This window comes from Pseudophryne corroboree, chromosome 6 (assembly GCF_028390025.1).
Source record: "Pseudophryne corroboree isolate aPseCor3 chromosome 6, aPseCor3.hap2, whole genome shotgun sequence".
In the NCBI taxonomy this organism is placed as follows: Eukaryota; Metazoa; Chordata; class Amphibia; order Anura; family Myobatrachidae; genus Pseudophryne; species Pseudophryne corroboree.
In genome coordinates, this window is record NC_086449.1 from 775,765,175 (window position 1) to 775,781,023 (window position 15,849).

Consider the following 15,849-nt stretch of genomic DNA (forward strand, 5'->3'; position numbering starts at 1 on the left):
AGAAACGATGTATCCAAGGTCATATATGAATTGTATTTAATACAATTGTGGTCAAATATAATGTACAGCTTGGTACACCATTTCTAGTTGGCGTGCCTACCACTAGGACCTCTACGAAGGTACTGTTACTTCTCACGACAGCTCTCAGGCAGCCAATAGCAAGATCAGAACGATGTGCCTTGATCAAAACTCAAATTGACCTCTTTCCTACAGGAACACGGATGATGAATGCCAGGAATTGTCACTGAAGGCTTGAACACCTACAGTAAGAATGACTCAAGTGTTTTGGCGCGTTTTCTGCTTAACCTCCCATGGACAGGTTGGTAGACAACAATCCTGCAACCAAGAGCACTCACACTGTGGGACTGCAATACAAGAACTCGGGACGAACTGCCAAGACCAGCACAGAACATTAGGAAGGATCTGGCGTGTTGGCAATATCAGAAAGGAGTACCCTTCTCAGTACTGGAGTAGACTATTTGCAGACGCAAGTTCCAATAGCTGGGATTATCATTTGCGCACTTATACAAGGTGTATGGAGCAGAAGGAAAAGGGATTGCATGCCAACATCTTAGCGGTAACAGTGGTGTGGTATGCAATAGAGCAGTTATCTGGAAAATGTCAACTTATGACATGTCAACACAGTGAAAATGTAGTCAATAGTGGTCAGGACAGGGTTAATGGTTAGACTACCCTCAAAATTACATTGTCAACATGCTCACCGCTGGCCTAATATACTAAACTCCACTTCCTGTAGTGGGAGACAAAGTGGCAGATCACAACGGTTATTAGATTCACCAGAGATTGGGAGTTTAGCAAGGAAGTGTTGACATCAGAATTTTGTGGTTCCTCAGTCGTGACCAATCATAATTCTAGACACTCTTGATATTCTTCACTAATTAGCAAGAGAAGGCCAGCAAGGCAACAAGCCTCAACATAAATCCATTTAAATAAAATTACACAACGGTAATCTGTTGCTAAATTACACCTATAAACAGTGCTGTAAGTATGGCAGTACAGGGCGGTAAGAATTTGCCAGCCAGTACGCAGTACTGCCGGCCAGACCGCCATGCTTGCAGCCGCTGCTGTGTGAGGGGAGGACAGCGCAGCAAGCACCTCTCCTGCACCCCCTGCTCAGTCCAGTCTCCGGTAGCGTGAATCTCAAATGAGGTGCCAGTTCGTTAGCCAATCAGAGCTCGTGGACCAGCAGCCGCAGCACCTGATTGGCTGCTGGTCCACGAGCTCTGATTGGCTAACTGGTGCCTCATGAGATACATGCCACTGCCGGAGACAGACTGGGCATTGAGGGGCAGGATAGGCGCACACTGCGGTCCTCTCCTCACACAGCAGCAGCGGGTGAGCAACACATGGGGTCGGGGAGAGATATTCAATTTGGTAGCATTTGTGTACCTGGCACTGCTGGGGGCATTTGTGTATCTGGCCCCCCATTTTCATTGGCCACACCCATTTTTGGCACATGTACACAGTACCACTAAGACATTTTTCTACTTGCATCACTGCCGATAAGTAAAATGAAAAATACTGTTACAATCTATAGGCCAATATAGTATCTCGCATATATCAAATATCTAAAAAAAAAAATTCCCAATTTGGATGGATTCTATAATTATTTGCAGTCTCCCCATTTTAAAAGGTGCATGTAAGAACCAGTGTCCACATCTATAATCAGAGTTCCATTAAGAGATACCTGCTCCTGTCTCTTTGCTCCTGGTAGGATTAAACAGGTTCTATAAAAGAAACTGTTCCCAGTCTGAACAAAATCACAAAGCTGTCCTGACTTCTGCACTTAAACAGTGGTCAATTGGAGGGCACAAATCAGATGTACAAGCAGTGTTCAAAAGTTACTCTCCACTGAGGGAGACTGTTATTTTCTGCCCGGCCAGAGGGCTGGCTCTCCACTGTAGGAGATCAGGAACTGTATGATCATGGCTGTAGCCGACTAGAGCCTCTGTTGTCCCGGCTAATGTATGGCTCAGTGCAAGAATCCCAAGTGGCACAGCTGGATGATAGGCTGCAGGTCAGTGGGATTCCTCTTTGATAAAGTGCTCTGCTAGGAGCGAAACGCGCTAGAGAAGAATCCGGCTGACCTGCTACCATCTGGCTGTGCCATTCTAAATAAGGAAAATTCTAAGTCGCCACAAAAACGGAGATATAGAAGGATTACACATGCCCTAACAAGATACTGAGATGATAGTACCACCTCCATTTTGGCCTAGCAGGCCATGGATTGCCCTAGAACTCCATTGTCTATGCCAGTGGTTCCCAAAATGCAGTCTTCAAAGCAGTGCAGGTTTTAAGGATATCCATGGCTGAACAGATATTTAAATCAAAACTGAGGTACCAATTAAGTCACCTGTGCCCAAAGCTTGGTTATCCTTACAACCTGGACCATTAGGGTGCCTTGAGGACAGCGTTTTGAAACCTCTGCTCTATACTGCTTCAACCAGACCTACATCAGTGACCAGCCTCGCACCCTTTTAACTAATGCTAGGTGCACACCTGATCCAAACGATTTGGTAAGCTATTCGTACCTACCAAAAGGCTGCCTGATGTGTCTGGCCAGACATCACAACTGGGTGGGAATTTAAATCGGCCCACCCAGTTGTGATGTCATCATCTGTGGCTTCTGCAGCCAGCAATGGTTCGGTCTATGGGCCCACACAGGCAAATCGGCAGGTACCGTGCTGCAACCAACCTGATGTTGGAAGGACGTCATTCACTGAAATACCGGCTGTAGATGAGCAAATGCATGAGCGATACATTGCTCAGTGTGTACCCAGCCTTACACTACAGCATGTAGAGGATACGTCATTCCCTATAGAAGCAACATAAAGGGAAACGTGTGACAACCCTTCCAATGGTTAACCATGTCAGCTCAGCAATACATAGGCTATGGTGTATTCCAGTGGTTCTCAAACTCTGTCCTCAGGACCCCACACAGTGCATGTTTTGCAGGTTACCCAGCAGGTTCACAGGTGTATTAATCAGACATTTTAAAAGGACCACAGGTGGAGTTAATTATGTCACTTGCGATTCTGTGAGGAGACCTACAAAACATGCACTGTGTGGGGTCCCGAGGACAGAGTTTGAGAACCTGTGTTGTATTCAATAAGGAGTCTGCATGAACAAGCCCAACTTAACTTTTACATGCAGTCTATTGTTAAAGTTTTATTACAAAGTACTTAGAAATTTAAACACTAACGCACAAATAGAGATTCATATTACCGACAAAGACCCTTTAACACCTGCACAATCTAATAGCAGTTTATCAAAACCACCAGAAACCAATTATCTGCATTTTTCAAGTCGAAGTAACCACAGAAATTAAAGGGTCCACACCGATACGTTCTTCATTCACAAGTTTATTATGAAAAAAAAAAAAATTGCTGCATTGAACAGCAACAATTACAGAAAACGTTCTGGTCGAAACTAACTTTAAACAATGAATAGTGACGGAGGCGCAAAAATAACGAATCTGAAATAAACAAACTGGGCATACGTGAAAAAAAATAAAAATTAAGTTAATCTGTTTTTCCTGAAAAAACAAAATAAAATTCTGAAGTCACAAAGAGGCAATGCAGGCCTTGGAAATTATTCTTTAAAAAGGTCCTTTTATCCCTTCACAATGACGGAGGAGGCCGCAAAGTGTGGCAGGCCTGGAAAGGAGCTAATACGGGTTTCCGGACTGTCTATCCTTATTCTACAATCATGCCGAGTACAGCTATCGCTAAATGGAACGTTAAGTTGTAATCACGAGGTGTTAGTTTACTTCTTATGGGTTTTTTTTTTTTTTTTTAGTAGTCTCTTGAGAAAGCAAAAAGTAACTATGGGTAGTGCTATGCCAGGAGACGGATTTATTTTTTCTCTTTGATAAACAATGTCACTTCAACATGCAATGAACGGGGGGGATCTTTTCTAATGTAGTCGCGGGCTGTTGAGACGAGAGGCTTTGCTTTTGTATATGGCACATCTTTTGGTCCATTTTGAGAACAGTACAAGCGTGTGACGAATGCTCTCTCCTGACGGAAGTTACGGCTTCTCTTCTCGGCTCCTAGGTCAAAATCCTGTTTGTGGCAATACTGTACAAGTGTAAAACTCTGTTTAGAGGAAGTAATCTGGGGTGCGGCGGGTCACGTGTGGTTCTCCTCTACGCGGTGCTGGGTCAAACTGCAAGCTGAAACAGAAATGTACACATTAGCATTGGAAAGAACCACTAAGTGTGAGAACGACGCTGTTGAAAGCTGATGACCACACATGTAGTCCTTAAAACATGTCAGATTACCCATTAATGCCTCTCTACTTTGCCAATAATGAAATTGGCTGGCCCACAAGATTATCAGTACCAGCGTCTCTCCATTTTATGAGGGCTATGCAGTGATTGCATTCACCTGCTATAGCGTGCCTATACTGCAGCTAGAGACTCATCGGAAACTGATCAAGTCCCATACAGCCAGTGAGAACATTTCCACTAAGCTCTTGTCTGGTCCAAAGGACAATTGCCGACCAAGTGTCCTGGAGACCAGCGAGAAAATGGGAGTGTGGTGGCTGAGGAGAGCAACCTTACACGGACATGCCTCTCCTTATGTGGATGTGGGCCGGTACAGTGATGGGCAGATATGTATGATCAGAGCACCTGATCATACAGAGGACTGTGGGTTGTGTAACTGACAGGTGGGGGTGGACTGTCCGTTAGATGAGTGTAAGCTTACAGACTGTATAATTAACCGGTGCACACCTAGGGGTATATGTACTAAAGCAACATCACCTCTTCACTTTTAGAAGCTTTAATAAATTTACCCCCTGGCATCTGAGCGAGAGAGGGGAGGACAGATGGTAAATAACTGATGGCAGGGGTTGTGGGGAGTCCAATGGGCATATTGAAAGGTAAATTACAGTACTCGGAAAAAGTGAGGTTGATGGTTCCTTGGGACCCTTGTAATGATGAACTCTGATCACTACAGGAACGAGGAATGAATTGCTAGATGTAAGGTGTAATAGACAAGACTACTACCAGCTGGTACTAGAACATTCATACAAGATATCTTGTTTCCACCGGCTCAGTATGATATCGGCAGTGAGCACGTGTCCCCTCGAGGGCTCGCCATGTTTCGGGCGCAGGTTTTATTCTCCCTCAGGTGGTGGCGTGGACCCACCACCCGAGTGGGAATACCAGGGAACGATCAGTATTCCGATCGCCGGCATTTTACTGGCTGTCGGGATTCTGGCGTCTGTATACTGAACGCTGGGATCCCGACAGCCGATATCTTAACTACATCCTGGTTTCCACAGACCGCTCGATCTATGGAGTAGTGTGTGTAAGTGCAGACCATTTTTTAATTTTCTGTAGAACAGCTTTCGTACTTACAAGGAATATTTCAGAGTGTCATCAAGTTCCATTATTGCAGCTTGATTACCACAGCGGTAACAGTAGTTTGGAGCACTAAAAATTGTGACTACATTCCGTTCATGGCACCAGTTGTATCCCTGAAACACAAAAGATTCACCATTAATAAACCAGATCTTCAGGTTTACCAGATACATGGTCAAGACAATCAAGACAGCTCCCCACCACTGACCATAATGTAGCGACAGCTATTCATCTTCACGTGTCAATGTTTAAGCATCAGCTACACCACACGCAAGACAAAACAAATGTAAAGATTTACCTCCATCACCAACTGATGGGCTCTAGAAACCAAGGTAAGGCCATTGGCATGGTTGAAAGTTTCAGAGATGTCTTGTCCAAATGTGTAACCAGCACCTCTAGGAGAAATACCCCAGCCACCACGGTCGTCTGGGTCAGACCACAACAAGTCGCACATTGGACCCTGGAACAAGAATGAAAAGCGTTAGCTTGGAAAGAAATGTAATACCACAATCTTCTAGCTTCATAAGAGGGGATGTGCCAAAAGCCTCAGTTAATCATGTGCAATGTAACTGTGGCTGCCATGGCAACCCATAACTGCAGAATTATGGAACATGAATAAACTATGACTACCTTCAGGGCTGAGACAGACATCAAAAGTTAGACTAGGCTAACACGTCACTCACATGAAATGTCAATAAATCTACAAACAGGGGTCAAGCAGTGTTCTATAAACTACAGATACGTAAAAACTAAATCTCCTGCATTCGTAAATGGGAAGTTCCCATTTCCAATCATTTTAGGGCTCAGGCATTTTAGCACAACTGGCTCATGTCACATACTGGTTTACTGGTTTATCAATTAATGTCAAAACCTACATTATATTAATGGAACTCAAAAACCCACACATGTATGTTCAGTAATTGTTTGATGCTGCTTAATGATAATTAATGAAAAATACCATAGCAACCAATCTAAAATATGAAGATTAATGCAGAGTTGGCTACAGCAGATATCAGATTAAAGCAGTTTTCTCATAAGGAGAACAGTATTTAGATGTACCGTGATTTACAGTTTGCTACCCACAACACACTACAATGTGGTGCAGGTAAGTAGCTACCAGAATTATACAGCTAGATAAACTTCTGATTAGACTTAAACAGTTTCCCTCCGCAGTTTAGCTATAAATGAATGGACTATAGGGCATATTCAGCAATCACATCCTATTTCCCTAGTACGCCTATGTACTAAGCAGGCAGGCTCAAACTTTACCTCATGTGGAACTTCTTGTAGGCGATCAAGTGCCCGGATATGATCCAGTGTATCTATTGAAGGTGACAATCCGCCATGTAAACAGAATATCTGTTGGGTGTGGAGGGGGAAGACAAAAAATAAGATTTTACTTACCGGTAAATCTATTTCTCGTAGTCCGTAGAGGATGCTGGGGACTCCGTAAGGACCATGGGGAACAGACGGGCTCCGCAGGAGATAGGGCAATTTAAGAAAGACTTTAGGATTCTGGGTGTGCACTGGCTCCTCCCTCTATGCCCCTCCTCCAGACCTCAGTTAGGGAAACTGTGCCCAGGAGACGGACCGTACGAGGAAAGGATTTTTGTTAATCCAAGGGCAAGATTCATACCAGCCACACCAATCACACCGTATAACTTGTGATAAACTACCCAGTTAACTGTATGAAAACACAACATAGCATCAGTACATGACCGATGCAACCATAACATACAAGCATTGCAGAAGTAGTCCGCACTTGGGACGGGCGCCCAGCATCCTCTACGGACTACGAGAAATAGATTTACCGGTAAGTAAAATCTTATTTTCTCTAACGTCCTAGAGGATGCTGGGGACTATGGGGGTTATACCAAAGCTCCCAAACGGGCGGGAGAGTGCGGATGACTCTGCAGCACCGATTGAGCAAACAGCAGGTCCTCCTCAGCCAGGGTATCAAACTTATAAAACTTTGCAAAGGTGTTTGACCCCGACCAAGTAGCTGCTCGGCACATCTGTAATGCCGAGACCCCTCGGGCAGTCGCCCAAGAAGAGCCCACCTTCCTAGTGGAATGGGCCTTAACCGATTTAGGCAATGGTAATCCCGCCGTAGAATGCGCCTGCTGAATCGTGTTACAGATCCAGCGAGCAATAGTCTGCTTTGAAGCAGGAGCGCCAACCTTGTTGGTCGCATACAGAACAAACAGAGCTTCAGTCTTCCTGATCCTAGCTGTTCTGGACACCTAAATCTTCAAAGCCCTGACCACAGCTAGGGACTCGGAATCCCCCAAGTCCCGCGTAGCCACAGGCACGACAATAGGTTGGTTCATATGAAAAGATGAGACCACCACGAGTCCTCAATTCTGCCCTATCCACATGAAAAACCAGGTAAGGGCTTTTATACGACAAAGCCGCCAATTCCGAAACACGCCTTGCAGAAGCCAAGGCCAATAACAACCACTTTCCAAGTGAGATATTTCAATTCCACCGTCTTGAGTGGTTCAAACCAAGGTGACTTGAGGAAACTTAAGATCCCAAGGTGCCACCGGAGGTACAAAGGGAGGCTGAATATGCAGTACCCCCTTCACAAATGTCTGTACTTCAGGAAGAGAAGCCAATTCTTTTTGGAAGAAAATGGATAAGGCCGAAATTTGGACCTTTATGGACCCTAATTTTAGGCCCAAATTCACTCCCGTTTGCAGGAAGTGAAGCAGACGGCCCAAATGGAACTCCTCCGTAGGAGCAGTTCTGGCCTCACACCAAGACACATTTTCGCCATATACGGTGATAATGTTTCAATGTCACGTCCTTCCTAGCCTTGATCAGGGTAGGAATGACCTCCTCCGGAATACCTTTTTCCGCTAGGATCCGGTGTTCAACCGCCATGCTGTCAAACGCAGCCGCGGTAAGTCTTGGAACAGACAGGGCCCCTGCTGCAGCAGATCCTGCCTTTGGGGAAGAGGCCACGGATCTTCTGTGAGCAACTCTTGCAGATCCGGATACCAAGTCCTTCGTGGCCAATCCGGAACAATGAGGATTGTTCTGACTCCTCTTAGCCTTATTATTCTCAACACCTTGGGTATGAGAGGTAGAGGAGGGAACACAGACCGATCTGAACACCCAAGGTGTCACTAGAGCGTCTACCGCTACCGCCTGAGGGTCCCTGGACCTGGCGCAATACCGCTTTAGCTTTTTGTTGAGACGGGACGCCATCATGTCTATCTGAGGCAGTCCCCACCGACCCACGATCTGTGCGAAGACTTCTGGATGAAGTCCCCACTCTCCTGGATGCAGGTCGTGTCTGCTGAGGAAGTCCGCTTCCCAATTGTCCACCCCCGGGATGAATACTGCTGATAGGGTGCTTACATGGCCTTCCGCCTAGCGAAGAATCCTGGTCGCTTCTGCCATGGCCACTCCGCTCTTTGTGCCGCCTTGGCGGTTTACATGAGCCACTGCCGTGACATTGTCTGACTGAATCAGAACCGGTTTGTCCCGAAGCAATGCCTCCGCTTGGCGTAGGGTGTTGTATATGGCCCTCAACTCCAGGACGTTGATGTGGAGACCAGTCTCCAGATTTGACCAGAGACCTTGGAAATTTCTTCCCAGTGTGACCGCTCCCCAACCTCGGAGGCTTGCGTCCGTGGTCACCAGGATCCAGTCCTGAATTCCGAACCTGCGGCCTTCTAGGAGGTGAGCACTGTGCAGCCACCACAGGAGAGATACCCTGGCTCTGGGAGACAGGGTGATCCTTTGATGCATTTGTAAATGGGACCCGGACCATTTGTCCAGTAGATCCCATTGAAAGGTCCTCGCATGGAACCTGCCGAAGGGGATGGCCTCGTACGAAGCCACCATCTTCCCCAGGACACGTGTGCAATGATGCACTGAAACCCTTTTTAGCTTTAATAGGTTCCTGACCAGGGCCATGAGCTCCTGAGCCTTTTCCATCGGAAGAAAAACCTTTTTCTGGTCTGTGTCTAGAATCAGACCCAGAAAGGTCAGGCACGTTGTAGGGACTAGCTGGGACTTTGGTATATTGAGAATCCAGCTGTGCCCCTGCAACATCCTCACCGACACGCTGTCCAGCAACTTCTCCCGAGATCTCGCCTTTATGAGGAGATCGTCCAAGTATGGGATAATTGTGACCCCCTGCTTGCGCAGGAGCACCATCATTTCCACCATTACCTTAGTGAAAATTCTCGGGGCTGTGGAAAGCCTTAACGGCAACGTCTGAAATTGGGAATGACAGTCCTGTACTGCAAATCTCAGGAACGCCTGATGAGGGAAAATCGGAACACCCCCCCAGGCTGGCAATGACCGCTCTGAGCAATTCCATCTTGAACTTGACCACAAACAGGGTTGAGTAATACCCCTTTCCTTGCTGGAGAAGAGGAACTTTGACTATCACCTGTTGAAGATACAATTTTTGAATCACAGTCAACACTAACTCCCTCTCTGATGGGGAAGTTGGCAGAGCAGATTTGAAAAACCGGCGAGGAGGCACGTCTTCGAATTCCAGCCTGTATCCCTGAGAAAATCTCTATAGCCCAGGGATCCACCTGTGAGTGAACCCAGACCTGGCTGAAAAATCGAAGACGCGCCCCCACTTGAGCCGACTCCCCCCGGGAAGCCCCAGCGTCATGCGGTGGACTTTGCAGATGTAGGGGAGGACTTCTGCTCCTGGGAACTAGCTGCATGCAGCTTTTTTCCCTTGCCTTTTCCTCTGGCAAGGAAGGACGATCCCCGTACCTTCTTGCTTCTATTGGAACGAAAGGACTGCATTTGATAATGAGGTGCCTTTTTAGTATGCTGCGGGGGGACATAAGGTAAGAAATTCGATTTACCGGCCGTAGCAGTAGAGACGAGGTCCGAGAGGCCTTCTCCAAACAACTCCTCCACCTTGTAAGGCAGCGACTCCATATGCCGCTTTGAGTCGGCATCCCCTGTCCACAGGAGTCGCCTAGCAGAAATAGACATAGCATTTATTCTGGAGCTTAGTAAACAAATGTCTCTCTGAGCATCCCTCATATAGAAAGCAGCATCTTTGATATGCTCTAGGGTCATTAGAATGGAATCCTTATCTAGGGTTTCAAGTTCCGTAGATAAGGAATCTGTCCATGCTGCGATAGCACTACACACCCAGGCCGATGCCATAGCCGGTCTAATGATAGTACCGGAATGTGTGTAAATGTGTTTTATGGTAACCTCCTGCTTACGATCAGCAGGATCCTTGAGGGAAGCTGTATCCTGAGAAGGCAGTGCCACCTTCTTGGATAAGCGTGTCAGCACCTTGTCTACCTTCGGCGAAGATTCCCATCGTATCCTGTCCTTTTGTGGAAAGGGATACGCCATAAGAATCCTTTTGGGAACTTGTAATCTCCTATCTGGAGATTCCCAAGCCTTTTCGCACAAGTCGCTTAGTTCAAATGAGGACGGAAAAGTGACCTCAGGCTTATTCCCTTTATACATGTGTACCCTCGTGTCAGGGGCAGGGGGTTCCTCAGTGATATGCAAAGCCTCTTTAATGGCCATAATCATTAACGAATACCTTTCGACACCTTTGGCTGTAATTTTGCATCCTCACAGTCGACACTAGAGTCAGTCTCTGGGTCGGTATCTGTGTCAGTGATCTGGGATATGGTGCGTTTTTGAGACCCCGAAGGTCCTGGTGCCAGGCATGGTCTGACTACCTGACTGATCCCTAGCTTCAGCCTTGTCTAATCGTTTATGCAGTAAATTTACATTTGCATTCAAGACATTCCACATATCCACCCAGTCCGGTGTCAGCGTTGCCGACGGCGACCTGACCATCATGCACTCCCCCTCCTCCTCAGGTGAGCCTTCCTCGTCAAACATGTCGACACACACGTACCGACACTTCACACACACACACACACACACACACACACACAGGGAATCTTTTCTGAATACAGGTTCCCCCTGAGACCCTTTGGAGAGACAGAGAGAGTATGCCAGCACACACCCCAGCGCTATATGTCCCTGGAGAAAAACACAATGTTTACCCAGTAGCGCTGCTGTAGTGTATAACCGCCAATAATGTGCCCCCCCTCTACTTTAAAACCCCCTTTCACCGTGTGTCAAGCAGGGGAGAGTCCGGGGAGCTTCCTCTCAGCGGTGCTGTGTAGAGAAAATGGCGCTGGTGAGTGCTGAGGGTGAATCCCCGCCCCCTCGGTGGCGGGCTTCTATCCCGCTCAAACGTATTAAAAAATGGCGGGGGCTCTTTTATATACATGTAGTGCTCACCTGTACACGTATATACAATTTAGCCATAGGAGAGGTGTTTTATTGCTGCCCAGGGCGCCCCCTTGTGTCCTGCACCCTTACAGTGACCAGAGTGTGTGAGGTGTAGCGGAGCAATGACGCACAGCTGCAGTGCTGTGCGTTACCTCTGAAGCACCGAAGGCTTCTGCCGCCTGAGACGTCTTCAGTCTTAGTTTCTTCTGGCTCTGTGAGGAGAACGGCGGCGCAGCTCTGGGGTGAACGCCCAGGACGAACCTGTGTTCATTCCCTCTGGAGCTAATGGTGTCCAGTAGCCGAGGAAGCAGAGCCTAACATTTAAGTAGGTCTGCTCCTCTCCTCAGTCCCTCGATGCAGGGAGCCTGTTGCCAGCAGTGCTCCCTGAAAAAGAGAAAAAATCCTAACAAAAAAGCTTTCTAAGCAGGAAACTCTGGAGAGCTCCCTGCAGTGCACCCATTCTCCTCTGGGCAGTCTAAAACTGAGGTCTGGAGGAGGGGCATAGAGGGAGGAGCCAGTGCACACCCAGAATCCTAAAGTCTTTCTTAAAGTGCCCTATCTCCTGCGGAGCCCGTCTATTCCCCATGGTCCTTAGAGTTACCAGCATCCTCTAGGACGTTAGAGAAATATATACACAAGTTATATTAAGCAACAGATTAGAACACAGAAAAAGTTCCATGCAATTTCACATTAACAAGGAATTGCCAGTAGCAGTTATAAATGAAGTCACTTTATATACAAGTTACACCTGAGCAATTAACGTCAACATTGGTATGGAGTGTACCTGTCCCACAGTTAAAATACAGATAGCACACAGCTTGTGTAATAAACTACTTGGAACATACAGCAATTAACATACCACTGAGAAAGACCGCTATTAAACGGCCTTCTTAGTCATAAATGCCTTACGGCACCAAGATGGCTGAAGTACTGGTCACATCACCACGCACCGCAAATGAACCAAAAGGCTGCTTGATGTCATAGAACATTAAAAGCTGCCCTAGATGATTAACACCATGCATGTAAAAATGTAAGTGATTACAGATTCTCTTTTACATTAGGATGTCTGTGGTGTCTTCAAACCTGTTTGATGTGCACTTGCATAGTGGAGAGAAAGTATTTCTCAAATTAAATCCCTTGTAGTAATAATGCTCTGTAGAGCACTGTATGCAATAAGCAAGTTATACAGTAAGTTTGGTTCCAGCAATAAGCACAAGGAAACTGCTTGTAGGATCGACCTGCAGTGCAACTTTTATAGTCGAGCAGTGACAAACTACCGCCACTAAAGCCCCAACACCTCTACAGATCTGGCATACATGTTGGAGCCAATTGTCTTATCAGTGGTTCTCAAATGCAGTACTCCAAGGCTACCCAATGGTCCAGGTTTTAAGTTTATCCATGCTTGGCCTCAGGTGACTTAATTAGCTGGGCATAAGCTATACAATTATCTGGCAGACAATCTGCCAGATCTGAATGAAATGAAAATCTGGTAATGGATGAGGGCAAGTGACAATCGTCCATTTGCTACTAAACACTGGAAAAATGGACAAAACCTGTCTGATTTACCCAATTTATATGGACGACAGTTTGTCAGTTTTCCAGTGTGTGGGAGCTAATGGTTGATGGTCATTTGCTCTCATCCATTGCCCAGATTTTCATTCCAACCAGCCAGATTATCTAACAGGTAACTATAGTGTATACCCAATACCCCCCTCTAACAGATGTTCAGATGCACACATAACTACAAGGTACTGTACCCCTGACACTTCTGGTTTCCGAGAACCTCTATGGGATGCAATAGAAAACTTCCAATGTGCCATTCCGAAACAGCACATTGTCTCCAGCCTGACATCTCCCCCACCACCCCTCAGAATTGTATTATCATTCTAATACAGGTTGAGTCTCCCTTATCCAAAATGCTCGGGACCAGGGGTATTTTGGATATGGGATTTTTCCGTATTTTGGAATTGCATACCATAATGAAATATCATGGTGATGGGACCTAAATCTAAGCACAGAATGCATTTACGTTTCATATACACCTTATACACACAGCCTGAAGGTAATTTTAGCCAATATTTTTTATAACTTTTTGCATTAAACAAAGTGTGTGTACATTCACACAATTCATTTATGTTTCATATACACTTTATACACACAGCCTAAAGGTCATTTAATACAATATTTTTAATAATTTGTGTATTAAACAAAGTTTGTGTACATTGAGCCATCAGAAAACAAAGGTTTCACTATCTCACTCAAAAAAGTCCGTATTTCGGAATATTCCGTATTTCAGAATATTTGGATATGGGATACTCAACCTGTAGTAATATTTGAAAAGACACCACAAAGATCAATTTGACTTGTATAGAGTTTCAGTAGAATTGTAACACAATGTTGCATAACCAGTTACCCAAGTCTGTAACAATATTCTCAATACAAATACATGAACACTAATACTTTATCTAGAAGAGGGATATGAATAAAAAGCAAATTTTTGAGAACCATTCTACCACCTAGAACAGCGAGATCTGTACCTATCCTCCCCATAATGGTTTCTATACTCCCTATTCTATTCCAAACTTGGCTTGCTCTAAACAAAGGGGGAGATGTATCAAGTCTAACGAGTGACGGGTCCCATAGTACCCAACTAGCTTCTACCTATCATTTTACACAATGCACTGGATAAATGATGGGTAGAAGTGATTTAATAGTTGCTATAGGCTACTTCTTACCTCTAGAAGTTTTGATACATGTTCCTCACAGATCCAGTGCAACTCCTAAGGTAAGAATACCCCATGCAATAGTCCTTACAGTTAGGATAGTGTGCGGTAATTCATATACACATATAACCATACCTGTCCATCCACTAAGGCAGTTAACGGAAGGTAATCGAATAGGTCGGTGAAGTACTTCCATACATTTGCGTTTCCATACTTTCTCAAACATTCATCATAAAACCCATATACTTGTGTAATCTGTCTGCTTTCGTGATTGCCTCTTAGAATGGTGATACGTTCCCGATAACGCACCTACAAGAAGAGTTGCAAGTAGTTAATGGATCAGGAACAGTCAGCAAGAGAAATTAAAATGCTACATTGTTTAACAATGTAGATGAGGCTTCATAACGCACACACAAGCGTTACTAAACAGCAAGTTAATGTGCTACTGTTGCGCTAATGTTTTTGCCGACTTCATAATCGTAAGTTTCCTGCACATTTGGGAGCTTATGAAATTTACTTAAAAAAACGGCTTCAAAAAAGGACATTTTCCCCACTGGGCGTTGTGGTCACCAAGGCTATAATCTAGAAGTATCCACAGAGGTTTCTTACCTTCAGTGCAACTAGTAGTGTTACGGTTTCTACTGAGTAATAACCTCTGTCCACATAATCTCCCATGAATAAATAGTTTGTATCTGGCGATTTGCCTCCGATTCGGAACAATTCCATGAGGTCGTGAAACTGGCCGTGAACGTCTCCGCACACTGTGACCGGACATCGTACTTCTTGGACGTTTGATTCTTTTGTCAAGATTTCTTTTGCCTGCAAGGACATTTTATGAGTCAATGGCGCCTTCATTAAGATGGAATCTAAACAGTTCTATGCAAGGGCTTTAGGGGGGTATTAAAGTAAAAAAAAACTGCACTAATTACACAGAGGGTATTCAATTGCGGGCATTTCCACTCGTTTTTAATCCATTTTCACACACGCCATTTCACTTTGTCAAATTGGCATGGGCAAAAAAAAAAAGCATAAAATGCTCAAAAACACCTGTGAATTCTCCATAACACACGCATCAGCTGCAAATTCACTGATACGTGGTTTTCGCCAGTGCTGGATTTTTCGACCAGTCAAAAAACGGCACTGAATACGTTGTATGTAAATTCAACCTAAAAACTGGAGTTTTATCGACTGGTCAAAAAAACTGCACTAATTGAAACGTATAAAAACAAATAGCACTCATTTTATTGTATATAAAAAGGTAAAGGGGACTTTGTTCAAAAACAAAAGTCAAAGTTGCAATGAGAGTTCTATTCTTTCAACTTAGAACTACATGCACAAATACAAGTTAGCATTGCACAATTACAACAAGGAAGTGTAGCCTACATTATAAGTAGGAAAATCTTCAACTGAAACAGGATTTACAGGTCAGATATTATAGCAGTGACACTTGTAGATTTACCAATAAAGTACTGAGAATAGCTG

The 15,849-nt window shown here is 45.1% G+C and overlaps 1 protein-coding gene across 1 annotated transcript in view; it reads right to left on the reverse strand.

Moving 5' to 3' along the window:
* Window positions 1–3,798: 3,798 nt before the first annotated feature.
* The window catches only part of PPP2CA (protein phosphatase 2 catalytic subunit alpha), a 33,446-nt gene continuing 21,395 nt past the window's right edge, over window positions 3,799–15,849 (reverse strand). Inside the window, exons 2-7 of the mRNA XM_063928718.1 lie at window positions 14,977–15,186; window positions 14,503–14,676; window positions 6,659–6,748; window positions 5,688–5,849; window positions 5,387–5,505; window positions 3,799–4,195 (exon numbers count right to left, since the gene is read on the reverse strand). Of these exons, the coding sequence (XP_063784788.1) occupies window positions 4,123–4,195; window positions 5,387–5,505; window positions 5,688–5,849; window positions 6,659–6,748; window positions 14,503–14,676; window positions 14,977–15,186 (828 nt within the window). The 3' untranslated portion in view covers window positions 3,799–4,122. The remainder of the gene's footprint in view (window positions 4,196–5,386; window positions 5,506–5,687; window positions 5,850–6,658; window positions 6,749–14,502; window positions 14,677–14,976; window positions 15,187–15,849) is intronic.